At 42.3% G+C, this 22,761-nt stretch overlaps 2 protein-coding genes across 2 annotated transcripts in view; one reads left to right on the top strand and one right to left on the bottom strand.

The window, feature by feature from the left end:
• The window catches only part of LOC139083404 (olfactory receptor 6C2-like), a 152,761-nt gene that overhangs the window by 26,908 nt on the left and 103,092 nt on the right, over positions 1-22,761 (top strand). The gene's annotated exons all lie outside the window — the stretch shown is intronic.
• LOC103560216 (olfactory receptor 2AP1-like) lies at positions 19,115-20,050 on the bottom strand. The gene has a single exon (XM_008534210.2). It carries the CDS (start codon positions 20,048-20,050, stop codon positions 19,115-19,117), a length of 936 nt encoding a protein of 311 aa, XP_008532432.2.

Raw genomic sequence — 22,761 nt, 5'->3', positions numbered from 1 at the left:
GCATGAAATTGAAGGATCTCCCTCCCTTATGTCTAGAGTCTCACCATGGCAAATTCATTCCTTTGCCTGAAATCTTGGCTTCCTGTTAAATGTAGATGTTTCTGGAGAATTCTAGAAGTTAACAACCGTGAAGTAGGATTTAGTCACATTGATCTCTAGATTGGTTTGTGTTTTAGATGCAAAGTATTCCAGTGAAGTCATTGCTTGTCTGGTTGCCAGGGCTCATGGCAGGGAAGACAGGGTTTCCATCAGCTCCAGTCTCTCACGTTACTGCAGACGTACTTAGTGGGGACCTTATGCAGAGAGTCAAACCTTCTGAATGTTTTCAGTCGGGGAAAGGTGGTGAAGTTTGGGAGTAGAGCAGAGGTGTTGCCTGGAATGGCCCGGGCCTTGCCCTCAATTCCTGATGTCCTCTAGTTGACACTTGCCGTCTCCACTTCCTATCTCCCATTTTCTCCATTTGTCTCTACAAGTCCACTGATTCTTTCTTATCAAGATCATCTACAACCCCATGTTGCCAAATCCAATGGTTAATTTTCAATCTTCCTCTTACTCAATCTCTCAGCAATATTTGACATATCTGATTCCCTCTCCTCTTGAAACACTTTCTTTTCTAACTTCAGTGACTCCTAAACTTACATCTTTGGCCCTGCCTCTCCTTGTGTGTACAACTAAGTATCTCCTCTTTGATGCCTTAGAGGCATCTCAGACTTACCACGCCCCAGTAGAACTCTTGTTCCTCTCCCAGTTTCCTCGTTGCAGTAAGGGGCATGTTACCACCCAGTTGCTCACAGCAAAAATCTAGCTGTCCATTTTTTTATTTTTATTTATTTATTTATTTTATTATTATTATTATTATTATTTTTTAAAGATTTTATTTTTTCCTTTTTCTCCCCAAAGCCCCCCGGTACATAGTTGTGTATTCTTCGTTGTGGGTCCTTCTAGTTGTGGCATGTGGGACGCTGCCTCAGCATGGTCTGATGAGCAGTGCCATGTCTGCGCCCAGGATTCGAACTAACGAAACGCTGGGCCGCCTGCTGCGGAGCGCGCGAACTTAACCACTCGGCCACGGGGCCAGCCCCTTATTTTATTATTTTTTATTAAGGTTATGAAAGTTAACATCCTTGTGAAATTACAGTTGTACGTCATTATTAGTCATGTTGTAGGTACACCACTTCACCCCTAGTGCCCTCCCACCGCCCCCCTTTCCCCTGGCAACCACCGATCAGTTCTCTTTGTCCATATGTTAACTACCACCTATGAGTGGAGTCATACAGAGTTCGTCTTTCTCTGTCTGGCTTATTTCACTCAACATAATACCCTCAAGGTCTATCCATGTTGTTGTGAATGGGACGACTTTGTCCTTTTCTATGGCTGAGTAGTATTCCATTGTATATATATATACCACATCTTCTTTATCCAATCATCAATTGCTGGGCACTTAGGTTGGTTCCATGACTTGGCTATTGTGAATAATGCTGCGATGAACATAGGGGTGCGTGGAACTTTTGGAATTGCTGATTTCAGGTTCTTAGGATAGATACCCAGTAGTGGGATGGCTGGGTCATAAGGTATTTCTATTCTTAACTTTTTGAGGAATCTCCATACTGTTTTCCATAGTGGCTGCACCAGTTTGCATTCCCACCAACAGTGTATGAGGGTTCCCTTTTCTCCACAGCCTCTCCAACATTTGTCACTCTTGGTTTTGGATATTTTTGCCATTCTAACAGGTGTAAGGTGATATCTTAGTGTAGTTTTGATTTGCATTTCCCTGATGATGAGTGATGATGAGCATCTTTTCATGTGTCTATTGGCCATCCGTATATCTTCTTTGGAGAAATGTCTGTTCATGTCCCCTGCCCATTTTGCAATTGGGTTGTTTGATTTTTTATTGTTAAGTTGTGTGTGTTCTTTGTATATAATGGAGATTAACCCTTTGTTGGATAAATAACTTGTGAATATTTTTTCCCAATTATTGGGCTGTTTTTTTGTTTCAATCCTGTTTTCCCTTGCCTTGAAGAAGCTCTTTAGTCTGATGAAGTCCCATTTGTTTATTCTTTCTATTGTTTCCCTTATGTGAGGGGTTATGGTGTCCAAAAAGATTCTTTTGAAGCTGATGTCAAAGAGTGTACTGCCGATATTCTCTTCTAGAAGACTTATTGTTTCAGGCCTAATCTTTAGGTCTTTGATCCATTTTGAGTTTATTTTAGTAAATGGTGAAAAAGAGTGGTTGATTTTCATTCTTTTACATGTGGCTGTCCAGTTTTCCTAGCACCATTTGTTGAAGAGACTTTCTCTCCTCCATTGTAGGCCCTCAGCTCCTTTGTCAAAGATTAGCCGTCCATAGATGTGTGGTTTTATTTCTGGGCTTTCAATTCTGTTCCATTGATCTGTGCATCTGTTTTTGTACCAGTACCATGCTGTTTTGATTACTGTAGCTTTGTAGTATGTTTTGAAGTCAGGGATTGTGATGCCTCCATCTAGCTGTCCATTTTAATTCATTTGTTTTTTTAACACTCCACATTCAATTTCTCAGCAACTCCTGTCAGTTCTGCCTCAAAAATTTAATCCCAAACAACCACCTCTTGTCATCTTTACTGCTAAAATCCTAGTTTAGCAAATTGTCTCTCACTAGGACCATTCCTGTTCTCTACACTGTGTCCAGCCAGATGGTGTGATTTTCTCCAAGTGCTAGTCAGATGACATCATTCCCCTTCTTTAAACCCTCCGATAGTTCACTGGCTTCTCATTTTAGGTAGAATAAATTGCAAACTCCTTCCCTTGATTTGTAAGACCTGATTTAGTCCCTGTGTATTAAGCCTGTCCTTTTAGTCTGACGTTTTGATGTCTGGGGCCTTACTGACCCTGGGTAGACTGCCCCTCCTAGGGTCAGCTAAGTCCCAGAGATAACAAATGACGTACCTGCAAGCATGCCTTTCATAGGCAAACCAACCAATCCAGAGTCCACACCCTCAGCCACCACCCTTATTGGCTTCCACACTCTGGGGTACTACTCCCCTTCCCTAATCATTCCAGGGCCAGGTGCCAGACAACTAAGATAGCCCCTAAACCCAGAGCCCACTGAAATTATTCAAACTAGCTAATCCTAAACCTCCCTAATCTGCTTACCCTGCCTCACCCATTCCTTCCCATGAAAACCGCAATAAAGCCTCTTGCCCACATTGCCTCTCGCTCCTTCTGCCTCCTGATGGACCCTGGTGCTTCTCCATGTGGCTCTGAATGGTGTGGCATGCCCCTCTCTGGTGGAAACTGTGAGAAACAAACTATCTTTGCAATGCAATTGTCTCCTGACCTGTTGCCCCCTCCATATTCGAGTAATAATAAAACCTACATTTCAAAACACCCTGCTCTTGTCTTCCTGGTCCACTATGCTCCAGCCACACTAGCCTTCTTTCTCTTCCTTAAACACATCACATGCTTTGCTCTTGCTGTTCCCTGTGTCCAGAGGCTCTTACCCTAGATCTTCCTTCAGATGCCTTCTCATTATTCAAGCGTCAGCTCAAATTTCACTCCTTTAGAAAGACTTTCTCCAACTTCCCTACAGTGGCACCATATCTTGATCACCCTATTTCATATTCTTTATTGCATGTATTTGGGGCAGAATTATAACATTTACTTTTTTGTTTGGATGTTTAGTATTTGTCTTCCCCGGAAAGTGTGCTCCATGCGGGCAGGGACTTTGTTTTATTAGTAGCTGTTGCCTCAGAGCTTAGAGGAAGAGCTGGTAAGTAGCTTAGCAGAGGTGCTTTGACAGGTATTACAGATTGCTCACTCAATTCCATTCCAACTCTTTCACAGCATGGCTTTCTGTCTCCTGGAGTCTAGGAAGATAAAGATGACATTCCCCAAACTCCCTTACTCTACTTGTGACCTAGTTTCCACCAAGCTGAAGTACCCGTGTGAGATACGAAAGGCAGAGAAGCGAGGCAGAGGCTGTGCTTCTCTTGCTTCTGCTGTTTCTCCTGCAGATTCAGTTGTGGTTTTACAAGGCAGTGGGAGCAGAGGTCTCAAACATTGTGGGTGTCGAGTCAGGGTGATCTGGGCACCCATTTTGCCTTTCATGAATAGAGGTGGGGCTTCTGTGCTTTTGGAGCGGGAAGATGGGGCAGTGGCTTCCTAATGCCCCACCTTCCTGATCTTGGCCATGGTAGCAGATCTGATGTATAGTGCTGTTCTAAAACTCATTCCTAGAAGCTTAGCTGAGAATCTTCTCTTACAGTCCTTCCACGAATTTTGTTTTGTAAGTACCTAATTGTCTGAATTAAGTATATTTTTGCTTAAAGTAGCTACAGTGGTGTCTGTTATCTGCAACTGAACTCAGACTGATACACATATACAGCATTTAATACCAGAAATGGCTGCAAGGGTGGGAACATAGGATTGATCATTTGATCTCACAGTGAAGATCCAGGTTCCTTCAGAGGACGGAAAAACTGGTAGTCTTTGGCCTTCAGTTATGAAACAGTTACATAAATGATTAACTACTGTCACCTGAAGTGCCACTGAATGGTGGCTCCACAGCAAATATTATGGATGCAAGGAATTAAATGACAGTTGGTTGGGGTGCTGTCCATGATTGCTGTAGACAGCTTAAAGAAAGAAACTCACAGGTTCAGGATTTTGTATTTTCAGCTAAACACGTAAAACTCCTAGTTTTCCAGGGGCCCAGAGCAAAAGAGTGCTTCTGGCTGATCCAGGCTGCAATGCAGCTCTGCTACTGCTTTTAGTGACTAAGGGGATCTGAAGATGTTAGGAGTGCTAGGGCTGAATTAGTGCTGTTTGGAGCCTGTGGAAAGCTCCAATCACAGAATTGTAGTGGAGGCTCCAAAGGGTTCAGGGAAAAGTCATGCCCTTTTCAGCAAATAACAGTTGTACTCTTGAGAAATGACTCCTTGTTTGTTATTTGGTCCTTGGCAGAAGATGAACGTGTGACCATGGGACATCAGGTGATTATGCAACCTGAGTTGCCCTTCATGACCTGGGTGTTTTCTGATGGATAAAGCTATATATCTCAGTGGCAATACTATTCATGACAATAATTCCCTTTTGTGTACTGTTTTCTATTCTTCAAAAACCCCTTTTCACTGATCACTAAATCCTTGCAACAACCTTTTGGAGAAGAGGGACAGGCATTGGCTATTTTGTTACTCCCCCACTGTTTGCACCCTAAGAATCCTGTGATCAGCCACACTCAGCTATTTTCAAAACTTCAGCACTGGGGCCGGCCCCGTGGCGAAATGGTTAAGTTGGCGCATTCTACTGCGGCGGCCCAGGGTTTCGAGGGTTTGGATCCTGGGTGCAGATGTGGCACCGCTCGTCAGGCCATGTTGAGGCGGCGTCCCACATGCCACAATTAGAAGGACCTGCAACTAAGATATACAACTATGTACCAGGGGGATTTGGGGAGATAAATCAGAAAACAAACAAACAAAACCCCCCCCAAAAAAACCTTCAGCACAACTCGTTTTTTGACGTTTTCATGCATTTACACACATTGTTTCTTTCGTTGTACGGAATAGTCCCATTAATTTTATTGACATCCTACTTATTTTCCAAGATTCACCTCAAATTCCAGGTTTTCTATGAGAGCCATCTTTGCTTCTCTTTATCAGAAGTAATTACCCATGAAAGCTGAAAGGGATCTTTTAGGTCCTATAGCCTTAGATGAATCATATAATCCTGAAGTTTGAATATTTTTTTACACTTCAAATTCAGTCATGGGGAAATCACAACCTCTTGAGGAACACCATTCTGCCTTTGGCCTCACTTGATTATTAGAAAGTTCTTTATTATATTGAGCCACTATCTTTCTCCTTGTAAAATCCATTGATTCTGTTTTTAACTCTTTGGACTTTAAATAACGTCTAATCTCCTCACACTTCATGGCCTTCATATAATCTAGGAAAGCTCCTTCTTATAGGTAGGATATTATTCTATATTTGTCATATCACTTTATTTTATTTTTTTTTAAAGACTTTATTTTTCCTTTTTCTCCCCAAAGCTCCCCGATACATAGTTGTATATCGTAGTTGTGGGTCCTTCTAGTTGTGGCATGTGGGATACCGCCTCAGCATGGCTTTATGAGTGGTGCCATGTCTGCACCCAGGATCCGATCTGGCGAGACCCTGCACTACTGAAGTGGAGAGCGCAGACTTAACCCCTTGGCCACAGGGCCAGCCCCTGTCATGTCACTTTAAATTAGTTGGGTGCCTGTTTGTCTCTTTTGACTGTGTTCAAGATTATCTCTTTATCTTTGGTTTTCAACCAAAGTTTGACTATAAGGTGTGTGAATATGTATGAGAGGTGGATCTGAATGTGTTTGTGGTTAATCTAATTCGGATTCTTTCAGTATCTTGGATCTGTGGATTGATGTTTTTCATTATTTTGGGAAAATTATCCACCATCCTCTCTTCAAATACTTCTTGTCCCTGTTCTTTTTCCCCCCTCTGTCTGAGACTCCAATTATATGTATGTTAGACTATTTGATATTGTCCTACAGATCTTGGATTCTCTGTTCTATCTTTTTCACCCTGCCCCTGCTTCATCTTTCAATTTGGATCATTTCTATCGACCTATCTTCAAGCTCACTGATATTTTTCTCAACTGTGTCATCTACTCATGAGCCCACTGAGAAAATGCTTTATCTCTGATATTGTATCTCTTATTCCTAGCATTTCTATCTGACCAATTCTTATTGTTTTTACCTTTTTGCTAAAATTTTCCATTTTTTTCATGCTCGTTGTCCACTTTTGACACTAGGTACTATAACATATTAATTACAGTATTTTAAAGTTCTAGCTTTTGGATTATCTCTAGTTCTATTGATTGTTCTACTTCTTGACAATGTTTTTCTCCCCCTTGCTTTTTGTGTATCCTTTAATTTTTGGCTGAATTCCAGGCATCATGTATAGAACAGTAGAGACTGTGGTAATGATATTTGTGTCTGGAAATGGGCATACCTCTTCTTCTGTCAGGCAGTTAGTATGGAGGTTGAGTCAATTTAGTCAAAAGTTGAGCTGGATTTGAGTTTTGTTGTTGTTATTGTTACCTTCAATATTCTATGGGCCTTGAGTTCCTCTATCAATGGGCTAATGAGAAGAGAGGAGAAGAGAAAGGTCTGGGGAAGTGTGCAGTGTTACATGCTTGTCCTTGAGCGACGGTCAACCATCTCCTGCATGCCCGCACTGCTGTCAGGGGATCTTCCTTGTGTTCTGCCCTGTCCCCAGTCTTTCTTGTAAGCACAGCAGAAGCCCATACAAAATAGCTTGTGATAGAGTGCAAATGCCCTTTGTGTCCAGGGCCACACATTATTCCACGCCAACACATTAGCTCTTGCTTTGCCTTTAGTAATTCATTAAAATTCTAGTTGATTTCTTTTTACTTGCCTGTTTGGTGTCGGACACCTCTTCCTCCTATGTTTTGCCCCAGGTAAGACAGTTTGTGTTTCTTGTCTCTCTTTGGAAGAGCTTGTCACACTTTGGAATTCAGGTTACCTTGCATCCTCAGCTCCCTGATGGCCTCAAGAAAGTTATGATTTTGTAGTTTATCCAGCTTTTTCTTCTGTTAAGAGTGATGTTATTTGCAATTTTCTATATCCTAAGCACAATCAGAAGTCTTGACTCCTTCTCTGTCAAATTCTCAAAGAAGAAACATTGTCTTAGACATAATTTTAATTTTCTAGAACAATTAACACAGAGACTCTACTACATGAGTGACCTTTCATTAAAAAGAGGAGAAAATTGAAGAAATAGTAAGAGGATTTGCATAAGCTCACTGAAATCTGTGAACCTGGATTCTAAGACTTGCTACTTTGATGAACCCTACTCCCCGATTGATTAGGCCCTCAGTTCTCAGGGAGGGTATACCCAGTGCATTGCTCATGACCTTTACATTCCCACCTAAATTCTCATCATAACTTTTGTTTTCAATTATTTCCTCTAATAAATTGCTTATTATTATTATTATCACATAGACAGTGTAAGTGTGAGACATCTTTACTATTCCCAGGTTACAAACAAAGAAACTGAAGTTCAGAGAGGTTAAGTCATGTGCTAAAAATTTTGGAGCAGCGCTTAGAACTTAAGTTTAGTTGACTCATGTATCTGTTCTTTTAGCAATAAGTAAGAGAAACCTGATTCAAATTGGTTTAGACAATAAACAAATACATTTCCTAACGTAAAAGGAAGGCAGAGGCAGGTGGTCTTCAAGGTTTGTTGACTTAGTGATTCATTAGTGTCCTCAAGCAGTCAGTATTCAGAGAAAGGATAGAGACCACCTCTTTCTGAGGCTCCCTTTATAAGAAAGAAAACTGATAGTTAATTTTATGTGTCAACTTCACTAAGCTGTAGTGCTCAGTTGTTTGGTCAAAAACTAGTCCAGAAGTTGTTATGAAGATATGTTAAGGAAGTGATTAATGTTTAAATCGGTAGACTTCGAATAAAGCAGATTATTCTCCATAATGTGGGTGGGCCTCATCCAAACACTTGAAGGCCTTAAGAGAAAAGATTGAGGTCCCCCAAAGAGGAAGGAAGTATGTCTTCAAATAGCCTTTGGACTCAAGACTGCAACATCAACTCTTGCTAGAATTTCCAGCCTGCTGGTCTGCCCTACAGATTTTGGACTTGCTGGCTCCCACAATTGTGTGAACCAATTCTTTAAAAGAAATCTCTCTCTATACATTCTACTAGTTCTGTTTCTCTGGAAAATGCTGACTAATACAGAAACTGTTCCTAGATGCCTCCAGAATACTTTTCCTCCTGTCTCACTGACCAGAATTTGGTCACTTTTCCATTCCTGAGCCAATGGCAATGAGTGGCTTAGACTAATCATTTCAGGGGAAACAGTGACAATGTTCACATCAACCCTAGAGTCTGAACTCTTGATCACACTGCCACCTGCCCATCCAATGAAGCTAATGACAAAGCTAGGAGGTGATAATGAGTTGACAATCTGTAGGGTTGTGTAGAAGGGGCATCTGACTCAAGATCAGAGACTCAAGGATACTATTCCTTGGTTGCCTTTGTGGCTGTCTTCAGTCAGTCATTGTCCGCTTACCGCTCAGGTAACCTAATCAACCCTACCTTATACTTTTCATGTCTTAGTTTAATATAATCGATTAAAAGATCACACAACAATAATATTGATAACATTTTGGAATACATACCCCATAATTTTACCGTCTTAACATGACTATAATTGACTTTTACATATTATATTCTAGGTGTATATGCTGATTCATTTTACATGCTTTCTGCCTTTCCTCCTTAACACATACCATAGGCATTAGATTGTTGAACGTAAGTTGCTAAACCAGTTGTGTACTGCTGGACATTTGTTTCTATACTTTTTGCTCTTTTAGATACTTTTGCAACCAACAAATTTATGTGTATGAATTTTGCATGTATTCAAATATTTCCATAGAATAAGTTTTCAAGGTACCAAGCATCTGAACATCTTTATATCTCTTGTTAAGTTTTGTCATGATGCTTTCAAATTGGACACAAACAGCTAGCTTAATTCCCTTTCTTGGAGTTCAACTAAAGTTCTATTTGCCCTTTGTTTCTTACTAAACTCTGTGCCCTTCCTCACTCTCAGTCCTTGATTCCTGCATCTCTGTTTCTCTCTGTCTTCCAGTTTTGCCCTTCTCTGCTTTTCAGCTCCCACATTTCTTGATTTCACTCTTTCCTTGCTTTCCCTTTCTTTTCTCTGCTTGCCCTCTTCTCCAAACCTGTCACAGATTTCAATGAGATATTCCTCAGGAAGGGTGTGTGGTGGCCATCAGCATCTCCTCTTAAGCCTTTCATGGATGAATAGGAGGACACGGTTGGCAGGAGGTCCCACTATTCTCTCAGCTCATGTTGGAGGAGGTCAGCGAGAGGATGTGACTGCCTGTTGACCTGCGAGCTGGACCTGGGCAATTGGTCCTCACCCCCCGCCCCTGTCCTTGGAACATATGCTCTGCCCACTATTCCCACAGTGGGAGTTGTTTTCAAGGACATAGCCTTGAGAGAGTAAAGGCTTGTTGAGATCATCTGGATGGTATACATGACTGAACTTGGTTAAGGCCTCTATACAAACTCTTAAGATTTTGGCAAGCGGGGGCAGAGATCTACTCCTCTTGTGGCTGCCCAAGATAAGCCTTGTAAGCAAGTTCCCTTGCTTGTTAAAACTGCCACATACCAGTATGGAATGGCCTGTCTCTTTCTTTGATCTCTCCTTGCCTTCTTTGTACGGGGGCCAGTTTGTGAACCAACAGCTCAGATGTCCCTCTGGTTAGGCCAGGAGACAAGCCTTCCTGATTCTAGGATGTGGTGGCCCTGGAGATCTTTGTCTGATGCACATTTTGTGCAGAGGTTCCTCTGGGCCTGAGGACAGGGAAACTGGGCCAGGCTCCCTGCTCCGGGGTTGGCACTCTTGCCTCATTCACAGAGACATGAAATGAGGGTGGGACAGCAGCTCCCTAGAGAGGGATTTGTGGTAAGGCTCTTTGTGGATCTGAAAACTATGCTGACAATAAGTCCAGGAGAGACAGACGGACAAATTGATTGTTTGATAGATAGGCACATAAACGGATGGATAAGTGGCCACGTGGACAGAGAATGGATAGGTGGAGGTGTAGACGGCTTGTTGAATGACTAGATGGCCAGGTGACCTGTGAAGGCAGGAGGTGACACTCTTGGAGGAGGTATGAAGTAGAAAGAGGCTCCTGAAGGTGGGTTGGCCCCACTGAGGAGGGGACCTCTGGCTTGAATGCCAACAGGAAACTGTTTGGAATTTGGAACAAGGAAAAAAAATCTTTTCTTAAACTTGAGACCTGAGAAAGAATGTCCAAGGGTCTGGGAACTGAGCCCTTAGTGCATGTAGTGTGTGTGTTGCTAGTGAGATGTGTGGTCACGCATTGGGTGTAGATGTGCCATCTGTGTACAGTTTGAACACGATGGACCTGTGGGTGTTTGTGAGGTATTTGGTAGGGGATGGTACGTGGAAGTGAGTGTCTATAGGCTCCTTTCTGGATTGCTTTTTCTCCAGCCTGCCACACAGCTTCCATCTGGGGATGTCTGGGAATGCTTTTCACTCTCTCTTGAAGTAGAGCTTCTGTTTCCTGAATCCAGCGTCCTTCTCTTTCTTAGTTTACTCTTGTTTGCTGTAGGACATACTCTAGCAGCACTCTGGATATCTGAAAAAGTCTTTATTTTATCCTTGTGCTTGATTGAGAGCTGGCTGGGTATAGTTTTCTAGATGGAATTAATTTTTCTTTAGAATTTCAAAGGTATTATTCCATTGTCTTCAAGGTTCCAATGCTATTGTTGAGGTATCTGAATCCTCTCACAAGCGTCTTCTTTATTGTTTAAAATGAATAATCAGTTCGTGAAAACCAGGGGTTCTGTGTGAAAATGCTAATCGGGAACCTATTTCCCATCATTTTGGGTGGGAAAAATATTATGTGATACATGTCAACTGTAAATTTCCAATTTCCTAAAAAATAATTAAACACAGTAAAATGTTACCTATAAATAACAAAGTATCATGTTAGGATGTACAATGCTTAAAACATGACCCCTAACCATCAATATGGTTGTTAACAAACAACAGAAACTCTCTTCTAGCCAGCAACATTCAATATGCACATTCCTTTTCATGATACTCATTTCAAATAATCTCTGTGTGTATTTAGAACATAACTCAAGATTTTTTTTGGGAGGTAAATTAGCCCTGAGCTAACATCTGCTGCCAATCCTCCTCTTTTTGCTGAGGAAGACTGGCCCTGAGCTAACATCCATGCCCACCTTCCTCTACTTTATATGTGGGATGCCTACCACAGCATGGCTTGACAAGCAGTGTGTAGGTTCACACCTGGGATCTGAGCTGGTGAACCCAGGGACTGTCAAAGCAGAACGTGCGAACTTAACCACTGCGCCACCTGATCAGCCCCTCAAGATTTTTACTACACGGTGTTTTACTAAAATTTTTGGAGTTTTAGGAATGTAAATATGAAGTTTTAAAAATTTAAATACTAGCTGAGAAAGGTGCAATTGAAACATTTTCAACGCAATTGTTACTCTTAAAAATTACTTTATTTTTTTTTAAAGCTTGACTCTGAGCTAACATCTGTTGCAAATCTTTTTCTTTCTTTTCTCTTCTTCTTCTCCCCAAAGCTCCCCAGTACATAGTTGTATATTCTAGTTGTAGGTCCTTCTGGTTTTGGTATGCTGGATGACACCTCAGCATGGCCTGATGAGCGGTGCCATGTCCACACCCAGGATCTGAACCGGCAAAACCCTGAGCTGCTGAAGCGGAGTGTGGGAACTTAACCACTGGGCCAGGGGGCCAGTCTTTAAAATTACTTTTTAACAGAGACAACAGGAGTATCTTGTTTTTTTTCAGCTTAGAAGAAGTTAAGAAGCTCTCTCATGAGAGATAGAGAGAGAGAGAGAGAAAGAAACTCTGTGATCTTGAAACTGCTGTTTACAAGTAGATTTTAAGGCGTTCCAAGAAGGGTTCTCAGAAATTACTTTCTACTTGGAGATTTCCTTGTAAGTGTAAAATTTTAAAATATTAAGACATAAAACTTCATTTGCTTAAAGGTGCAACTTTTTTTTGGAACTTGTGTTGAAAAGCTGAATGTATGGACATGATCTGGCTGGACATGCGTGCCTGGGACCAATCTGATGAGCAAAAACACCTGTGGATGTTAGTGTCTCTAAGATCACACATGGTTTCCAGGTATTCTGAATAGAATGGCCAAGACCTCAAGTCAAATTTGTTTTAAAGGCTTGATATTTTCCTCTAAAACTAAACTAAGAAGAGGCTTTAATGGCTGCTGATTGTTGGCCTGTGGCCATTTAAATGTGTTTGATTTTTATCTGTCACTGCTCTAAGCTGGCGGGGTCATTGCAGGCTGACGCAGCTACAAAGAGTGCTTTCTCTTTTTATTTAGAAAGGTTATCAGGCCTGTGACCAAAAACGTTAGTGACTTAAATCCAAAGCATTTTGTGTTTACATGTTTAAAAAACTTTTTTATTTTCATAAATGGACAAAATAGAGAACATAGTCATGAATCCCATAATGAATTGCTCAAATTCTGCCATTTCACGATTTCGATAGTATTTTAATTGAATAGTTTCAAGGTCATTTCAACTGAGTATATCTAGAAACCATAGATGGTCTTAGAAACACTAAAATCGACAAATATCTGTGCTCATCAGATCTGTCTGGTCAGATCACATGCATGCATTCATTTTTTTTTTATGGTTTGTTAAGTCATTCATTCATCTTTTAAATAGAAGCTTCAAAAAATTTTTTTTGCATCTTTATAAATAAAGTTTTATGTCTCAATAAAATATTAAAAAATTTATGCTTGGAAGGAAATTTCCAAGTAGAAAGTAATTTTGGAGAAGCTGTCCTTCCAGCACCTTAAAATGTATTTGTAATTGGCAGTTTCAAGATTAGAGTTTCTCTGTCTCCCTCTGTCCCTCCGCTCTCTCCCTTCTTCCGTTCTTTCTTTTTTTCCTGCCTTCCTCCCTTCCTCCCTCCCTTCCTCCCTCCCTTCCATCTTTCCCGCTCCCTCCCTTCCTACACTTTGTTTTCTCCTTTTCTTCCTCCTCACCTTCTTCTTTTTCCCTCCGTTCCTCCGCTCCCCTACCCCTGGAAGGTACTGTCTTGTCAAGGATAAAAGCCGAGATGAATTTTATTACACACATTAAAACAGAAGGAAAAGTGGGGGCAGTCCAGAGTCCTCTCTGGCCCTCACCCTCAGGGAAAAGCCTCGGCATGTGTTACTGCGAAGGGAGGAAAAGAAAACTCCAAGTTACTGTTTCCCCATTTGAGGTATAAGGAGGGAGCAGATGTATAGTCAATTATGACTATTTTCTTTGAGGATTTTGCTTTGCTCTTTTAATTTTTAGTGACAGCCCTTAAAACTGCTGCTGGGAATTGTATGTAAGCAGAATTCCTTAATCTGTGAGTCCTCCCCTTCAGTATTCAACATTTTCTAAAACAAAACGAAACAACAATAAAAATGCCCGCTAGAGGGCGCTGTTCGCTTAGATTAGTCCTGGGACAGTGATTCCATTGTTTGAGAATTCAAGTCCTTTCGAGAATTTCTTCACCCGTGGTGTGTGCAACATTGTAAAAATGGAATATCCCACGAGAGGGAGTCCCTTACCTAGATTGTCACTGGAGTATTGATTCCACGCCTTGGGAATCAGGTTTCTGTTACGTGTACATGTTGTAAACAGCATGGTGGGTCCTCAATCTCTCTGCCCCATTTGACAGATCCGGCGGGGGCCTCACACAGGAATTACCTTCACATCATCATAACTTTGCAGTGGGAGACGGAATGAATTTGTGAGGTGCTGATGCAGTGGGCTAGTGTTCGATGTGAGACTGCACACTGTGGGCACACAGAGCGTTTGTCTGCTTTGCACCTGGCTCATAAATTTTGTGTATGTCTTCAACGGGTTTGGGCAAATGAAATGGATACATTCACTTAAGACGGATTCAGGCTGGGAAGTGAGCAAATCAGCACACCCTCCTCCTGCCTGACCATCTTCCATTGCTTGTGAGAAGGACAGACTCAGACTGGACAGCGACCATCACCTTCATATGAGAATTTTATTCTCGGGAGACAGAGTCCCTGGAAAAGGGTGTCCCTGAAATGCTCTGATGAGTGTGGGGACTTGAGGCCACAAGTGGTTTCTGAGCTTTCTGGGAAACCTCATTTCACATGGAGAATGTGTTCTAGTCAGGCTGCTTGGGATAAGACTTTCAAAATCTACCCGGCCAGCCTTCCCAGCTGAGTCTTACTTCAGGGCCGTAATACCTGTGAGGAGGGCATCGAATGCCCCAGAAGAAAAGTAAATAATTCTGCTTCAATATGCCTCCTGTTTAGAGCCTATTTCCTGATAACTTCCTGTCTCCCATGACCATAGATAAGAAGAGACCAGGTTCTCTTTCCTGACCTGATCAAACCAACATCATCTCCCATGGGTAAATGCTTTCTGTCCCTCACTTTTTATTTTTTCCTCAGGAAGATTCGCCCTGAGCTAACATCCACTACCAATCTTCCTCTTTTTTCTTTTGTATGTGAGCCACCACCACAGCATGGCCACTGACAGACAAGTGGTGTTGGTCCACACCCGGGAACCGAACCCAGGCCACTGTAGAGGAGTGCACCAAACTTAACCACTAGGCCACCAGGGCTGGCCCTGTCCCTCACTTCTTAATCTTGATCCTTAACCAGGACACAGCATGTGTTTACCATATATGCTTACTTTTTGTTGAGTAATAAACCACTTCAATACTTAGTGGCTTAAAACAACCACATTGATTTAGTTCATCATTCTTTGGGTTGGCCACTTGGGCTGGGCTCATTTGGGTGGTTGTTCTATTGGTCTTTGATGGGCTCATTCATGTACCCTCAGTTGGATGCTGGTCAGCTGGGCAGTTCTGTGTTGGGGCAACAGACTATGTGTGTGTGTGATTATTATCAGAAAGAGTGATGGGAGTAAGCAGGCCATGAGTCTTTTATCATCTAGCCCAGGCTTGTTGACACGGCAGTCAAGGGGTTTCAAGGGCTTTTTGAGTTTCTCATTGCATTATGTTTATTAGCATCATATTGTCCAATGCAAGCCACATGGCTAAACCAAGAGTCAGTGTGGGAGGGTAGTACCAAAGAGGGTGGCTACAGGGGGGTGAAGAATGTACCATCATTTCTACAGTCTCTGATAGTTGGTCATATTTGACATGTAGACTATGTGATGAGTGTTGAAATACAGAGGTAGAGCTAATCTGAGAGGGATTTTGAAGGAAGACACAACAGGATGGGTGACAGATTGCAGGAAGAGTCAGAGACAACTTCAAGATGTCTCACACCAATGAGTGAAAGGATGGTGAAGCCATGGATGTAAATGGGAATGATTTGGGGCTAGTTTGGGGAATAAACTCCTCTCAGAAGAGGAAGTCTGGCTGCATCCGTATTACCTCAAAAGAGGCAACATGGAGAGAGGCACATTTTCAAAGGCAATGAGGGCTCAGTCCTGTGAGTGAGGGGCCAGCTCTCTGGGAGGGGAGGGTAAGAAAAGGGCTGGAAGCACCAAATGTTTTTCACTGCCGATAGATTTTTAGGAGAGGAAACCAAGGTTCAGAGGGAAGAAGTATCTTGCTCAAGGCCACGTAACTAGAAAGCAGGAGAAGGAGGATTTAAACTCAGTTGTGCTCAGCTTGAGAGTTTGCATTCTTTTTAATGCCTCTTCCTTACGCTGACTCTTTTGAGCTAACAGAGCTGCAGAGATAACTCCCCTTCTGAGAGGGGAGGATGAGAAGGTGGCTGTGGCTTGGAGATATGCAGAGGTGAAGGGAGCGGATATTTCTGAGCTTAAGCTGCACACCTTCATCCTTTTCTAAAAAGTAGGTGATAATCTCACAGAAGAGAAAAAGAGAGGGAAAGGGCAGGGGTCACATGATTCAAGAAAGAAATAGTATCTTGGGGGGATATTTGTCAGGGATTTAAGAGGTGATTAAATGAATTTCTGAGCAGCTGTGAGGGCCAGGTTTGAATGGAATGGCATGAACCCAAGACAAGCCAGGTCTAGGGGCCTCATGTTTTCTTCCCGATCATGCCATCTTGGTAGCAGAGGAAGAGAAGGCCAATATTGGGGTGAACACGATGGGGTCCGGCATGATGGACCTGGGTAGAGACCAGGAGGGCAAGTGAGACCTAAGGGCTGGAAGTCTATCAATGGGGCCTTTGATGATGATGACAGCTGGAGCCCAAGGAAGCTTATGGTTGTGTGTGTGACTCAAATCTCCCCTTAACCTCCCCTTAATAGCCTGTGTTCCTGGGAATTTTAGAGCTGCACCTCCCACCCCCCGACAGAGGAATGTTCAGACTTGACATTGGGGGATACTATATGCTTTTCAGTGCTCTCTATTCCGGCTCTTACTCTCCTCTCTCCTGTTTCACCCTCTTCCCTGACCTCACAAGGAGCTGTGCTTTTGGTCCCACAGGGATGTTCTTGCTTTCATAGCTTAGACTCAAATACTAGAAACTTCTTTCTTGGATTCCTCAGTCCTCCCTCAAATCCCCCTTACTCCTTTCCTTTCCAAAGAGGAGGCGAGAGTAGGGATTGTGTAGTAAAAGAGAATAGAAAAGCTTTGGGATAATGGCTATGGGCTCTATTGCTGGAAGGCAAGAAATGATATGTGAAATAATGCATGTCTTTACGTGTGGTAAAAATAATTATCTAAGGGGCCAGGTGGCTCTGGGCTAATGCAGTGAAACAGTGTCAAGCTTGACTTTCCAGCTCAGCTCAAAGGTAGTGTTGAGTGGCTCTGGGACACCAGAGGGCACCAGGGGTGATTCTGATTCAGTGGAAGGTGAAGTATAGGGGAAACACTGGGTGTGGTTTGCAGAGGAGCGGAGCATTGAAACGAGATATGAGACTTGCAGGAAAGCAGGGGGAAGAGGTAAGAACAAATATGAAGACAACACTCTCTTTCAGGATCATTTTCCTGAAGAAAGAAAAAGGGTCCTGAGAGCTGAGGAGGGATAAGGAACTGGTTGTTAGTGAGATGGGTGGTAGGAAGGGAGGGCCTGCTGATCCTCTGGAGAATGAACTTGGAACTTCACCCTACTAATTCTGCGTCTGGAGGTGGCTCATTCTTCGGCCTACATAGAAGCTTGAGAGGGGACCTAAAGGAGATGTCAGCATCAGGCAGGAAAGCAAGGAGTCGTCTCCAACTACAGGGGACATGTTTTCCTATATTTTCAAGCATCTCATTTGTCTCCCAGTTAGCGAGTCAGTCCCAGATTTAGAATTGTTGTCATCCATTGAGTTTTATTAGTTTCTTGGCAACAGCAGAGAGAAGAAACTCTTGATAAATCTCTGTATCTTATTATCCTTAAAAGTAATCTCTCTAGGGGCCCTCCCTGTGGCCGAGTGATTAAGTTTGTGTGCTCCACTTTGGTGGTCCAGGGTTTCTCCAGTTTGGATCCTGGATGTGGACATGGCACCGTTCATCAGGCTGTGCTGAGGCGGCGTCCCACGTAGCACAACCAGAGGCACTCACAACTAGAATACGCAACTATGTACTGGAGGGCTTTACGGGGAAAGACGAATGGGCCAAAAAAAAAAAAAAGATTCGCAACAGTTGTTAGCTCAGGTGCCAATCTTAAAAAAAAAAAGTAATCTCTCTAGCTAAATCATCCTGAGTATTGACTGCATGTAGAGTCATTCTATTCTTTTCTAAAACACATACATAAATTTTTTATACTGCTAGTTAATTGAAAGGGATATGATAATGACTGTTTACACTGAAAAATTCTGTAGTCAAGGGCCCTGGGCTCTTGGCCTCAGTTTCCTCATTTGTAAAATAAAAAGGTTAAGGCAGTAGGCAGCCTCTAAGATGACTCCCAATAATCCTCACCTCTTAGTTCATGCCCTTGTGTACTCCTCTCCTTTGAGTGTGGGCTGGACCTAATGCATTACTTCTAACAAATAAAATATGGCAAAGTGATGGAATGACATTTCTGAAATTGGCTTACAAAAACACTGGCTCACTTGATTTGGTGGGTTCCAGTTGCCATGTTATGGACTACCTTTTGCAGAGGCCCACGTGGCAAGGAACTGAAAGAGGCCTCTGGCCAACAGCCTGTAAAGAATTGAATCCTGCCAACAACCTCATGAGTGAGCTTGGAACAACCCCCCCATCAGTCATGCCTTCAGATGAGGCCAGAGCCCTGGCTGACAGCTTGACTGCAACCTCATGAGAGACATTAAGTCAGATTTCCAGCCCATTGAATCCATGAGATAGTAATTGTTTGTTGTTTTAAGTCACTTAGTTTTTGGGGTAATTTGAAAAGCAGCAGTAGGTAAGTAAGACAGATTTCAGTACCTGGAAGTGGGGTGCTACCATAACAAATACCTAAAATATGGGAGTGGCTTTGGGTCCAGGAAGTGGATAGAAGCTGGAAAAGATTTAAGAATTCTGAAGAGACTATTAGTGAAAGCTTAACTTTGAAAATACTTTTCATAGAATTTTTGGACTCTGGGGGGATCTCTCATGTTTCCCTGGAAGGTACCTTGTAGGGCTGTTATTTATTTTGTAGCCAAGACATTTTTCTGACCAGGTCTTTCACTACTTGCTTAACTTGGTGGTTTCTGAGAGTGTAGATGAAGGGGTTCAAGAAGGGGGTAATAATTGTATTGATTAGGGACACTCCTTTGTTGAGATCAACCCCCTTGCCTGGAGTGGGCTTGACATACATGAAGAAGCAGCTGCCATAGCACATGGTGACCACAATGACACGGGAGGAACAGGTGGAGAAAGCCTTCTTTCTCTCTTGGACTGAGGGGATCCTGACGATTGTCCAAATGATCTGGACGTAGGATAGAGCGATCAGTGCCAAAGTGCTGAGCAGTGCCCCCAAGGCCAGGGTAAAGTCCACCATCTCTAGCACATTTGGCCCACTGCAGACCACTTCCATTAGAGGCGTATAGTCACAGAAGAAGTGGTTGATGTGGACGTCACAGAATGGAAGCTGACTGGTCAGGATGACAGGCATGATGCCAAAGGAGAACCCTCCCAGCCAGCGGGTGAGGATGAGCTGTGTGCAGATTCTGCTGCTCATGAGGATGGGGTAGCGGAGGGGCTGGCAGATGGCAATGTACTGGTCATAGCCCATGGCTGCGAGGAGGAAGAACTCTGTGGCTCCTAGGAAGATGTGGAAAAAGTCCTGAGTGATGCAGCCAGCAAAACTGATGGTCTTGGTCCCTGTGGCAATGTTGAGCAACATCTTGGGCACGATGACGGTCTGGAACCAAATTTCTAAGCAGGACAGATTCCGGAGGAAGAAGTACATAGGGGTCTGCAGGCGGGTGTCCAGCAAGGTCAGGCTGATGATGGCCAGGTTTCCAGAGACAGTTATGGGATAGGCAGCCAGCAGGAGCAGGAAAACTGCCACCTGAAGCTCTTTGGTGTCTGTCAGGCCTTGGAGGAAGAACACAGTCAATACATTCTGATTGGCCATTGTGGACCTCAGGCCTTTTACAGTGCAAACCTGGTGGACAGAAGCATCAGAAACCAGGATGAGGAAGAGGAAAATTCCTCCTGAAGTCCATCGTTCCTTTACCTGTCTGCTGCCTCCCATGGATCAAGGAAGCAGAGCAGAAGCTTCTGTAGGCCCTTCCCTAGTCAGAAAACTCACCTCTTTCAGTCTTTAAGGAATTATTCAATGTCAGTGGCTTTCCTCTCTCCCTCTTTTCTTCCCTCTCTCTTTTCTTTCTTTTATTCCTTCCTTTTATTTCCTATGAGAAAGCCTACAAAAAATTCTCTGCTGCTCCCCAATCCTCTTTAGAACTGGCAAATACCTATTCAAGTTCCAGCTGAAGTCTGACTTCTTATATGAGGCGTTTCCCTTAAGCTCTAGGCTGAGTTAACTGCCTCCTCTCAGCTCCCATAACACATGGTTTGTGCCTCTGTTATATTTTCATGGAGTCGGTTATATAGGATGGAGTCTGTCTTCCCTGCCAGACACAAACACCCTGAGCTCAGGGACTGTCTTCTGTTCACGTGTGTATCTTAGCACTTACCTGCACTTCTCCTCAGTAGATCTGCTTCTTAGGTCTGTATTCACAATGAAACTTCCTACTTCCTAAACCATTGCTCACATATGGAGCACGTAATTTTGGAATAAGAAGCCATTTTCACTCACCTGGCTGTTTGCTTCCATTGAACCCTTATTAAAAATTGCCTGACATTTGCATCCGCATTGTAAGTTACTTGAAGATTGGGAAGGTCTTACTCATTTTTACTCAAATTCCTCTGCTTCTCTCCCCCCAGCTTTGAAAAATAAAATTTGACAAATGAAATGGAAAGATCTGTAAAGTGTACAATGTGATGAATTGATATTCGTGTACATTGTGAAAGGATTTCCTTCTTGCAGTTAATTAACACATCCATCATCTCACACATTAACCATTTTTTTTGTGTGTGAGAATATTTAAGTTATATTCTTTTAGCAAATTTTATTTATACAATACAGCACTCCCAGCTATAGTCACCATGTTATACATTAGGTTCTCAGAACTTATTCATCTTATAACTGAAATTTTGTACCCTTTGACTGACATCTCCCCATTTCCCCCAACACCCAGCCCCTGGCAACAACCATTCTACTCTCTGTTTCTATGAATTTGACTTTTTATTTAGATTCCACATATAAGTGATATAATACAGTATTTGTCTTTCTCTGTCTGGCTTATTTCATCTAGCATAATGCCCTCCAGTTTCATCTATGTTATTGCAAACGGAAGGATTTCCCTCTTTTCCTGAGGCTGAATAATATTCCTCTGTGTGTGTGTGTGTATGTGCATATTTATCTATCTACCTATCACATTTTCTTTATCCATTCATCTGTTGACAGACACTTAGGCTATTTCCATACCTTGGCTATTGTGAACAATGCCACAATGAACATGGAGTACAGATATCTTTATACAGATAAAGATTTTGTTTTCTTTGACTAGATACTCAGAAGTGGGATTGCTGGATCTGATGGAATTCTATTTTTAATTTCTTGAGGAGCCTCTACACTGTTTCCCATAGTGGCTGTAACAATTTTCATTCCCACCAACAGTGTACCAAGGGTTCCCTTTTTTCCACATCCTCACCAACACTTACTATCTTCTCTTTTTGATGGTAAACGTCCTGACAGGTGTAAGATGATATCTCATTGTAATTTTGGTTTGCATTTCCCTGATGATAAGTGATGTTGGCATTTTTTCATGTACCTGTTGGCCATTTGTGTCTTTGGAAGAGTGTCTATTCAGGTGCTCAAACTCCTTTCTCACGCTGATCCCTGGGGCCTGGCATATGACAGTGATCTATAAAGATTGCTAGGATGGTATTGACAAGAAATGAAATACTATGAGGGTTACTGCACTCATTTTTTGATGAGAAAGGTAAACCTACAGAAATTAATTATTGGCCTAGGGCCATAGTGAGGAGCTAAAAAATAAGTGCAGGCCACTTGAATGTTTCCTTGCCATGGTCGGATATTCTGAGGCTCGCAGACTTGTTATATTACAGAGTAGAAAACAGACTTTTCCCTGGAGAAACCTATGAAATAAGAATGAATGATTTTCTCTCATTCCTTTCTGTTTGAGACCAATGGCCCAGGAACCCTATGGTCCCTGTAACAGGTCCTTAAATGTGGGGGGCACCCACATCATAGGATTTACGAGATATGAGAGCCTTCTAGTTATGCATATTTCATAAAGTATAAGATACAAATCAATGTGAGATACACTATTTTTTTATGTGCCATTAAGAAAGAAAAGATGCCACCAACTAGACTATGATACTATGCTAAAACATCACTGATCATAAGATGCCTCCCAGTTTCAGAGATGTTGAACTGTATGTCTTGAAGTTGATCAACTATGAAATTTATTTTAGCTGGTTAAAAAATTCTAGTTTTGTGTATGTTTTAAAACATAAACTATACATTTATATAGCAGTACCTGTAAATAGTTTAAAAATTAATTAATATGCACATATATTGGAGATACTTCAACTTCATTTAAAAATTTTTACTGATGGGAAGTATGATTAAAAACATTTGGAGAATTCTTGCTTAGAGACCTGCTGCCTCTCTCTCCCCCTCCCCCAGCCAGTGTTTGCAAAGAGGCCATAGTCTGTTTGGCAAGGAGAGCTATCTTTTAGCTTCAGTTTTTTTTT

Source organism: Equus przewalskii, chromosome 5, assembly GCF_037783145.1.
Source record: "Equus przewalskii isolate Varuska chromosome 5, EquPr2, whole genome shotgun sequence".
Taxonomy (NCBI): Eukaryota; Metazoa; Chordata; class Mammalia; order Perissodactyla; family Equidae; genus Equus; species Equus przewalskii.
The sequence above is the reverse complement of the archived record's forward strand: the minus strand, read 5'-3'. Positions and strand labels throughout refer to the sequence as shown.

What these genes read in the sequence shown, in the direction of transcription:
- LOC103560216 (XM_008534210.2), bottom strand. Translation starts at nt 20,050, where the DNA reads ATGGCCAATCAGAATGTATTGACTGTGTTCTTCCTCCAAGGCCTGACA.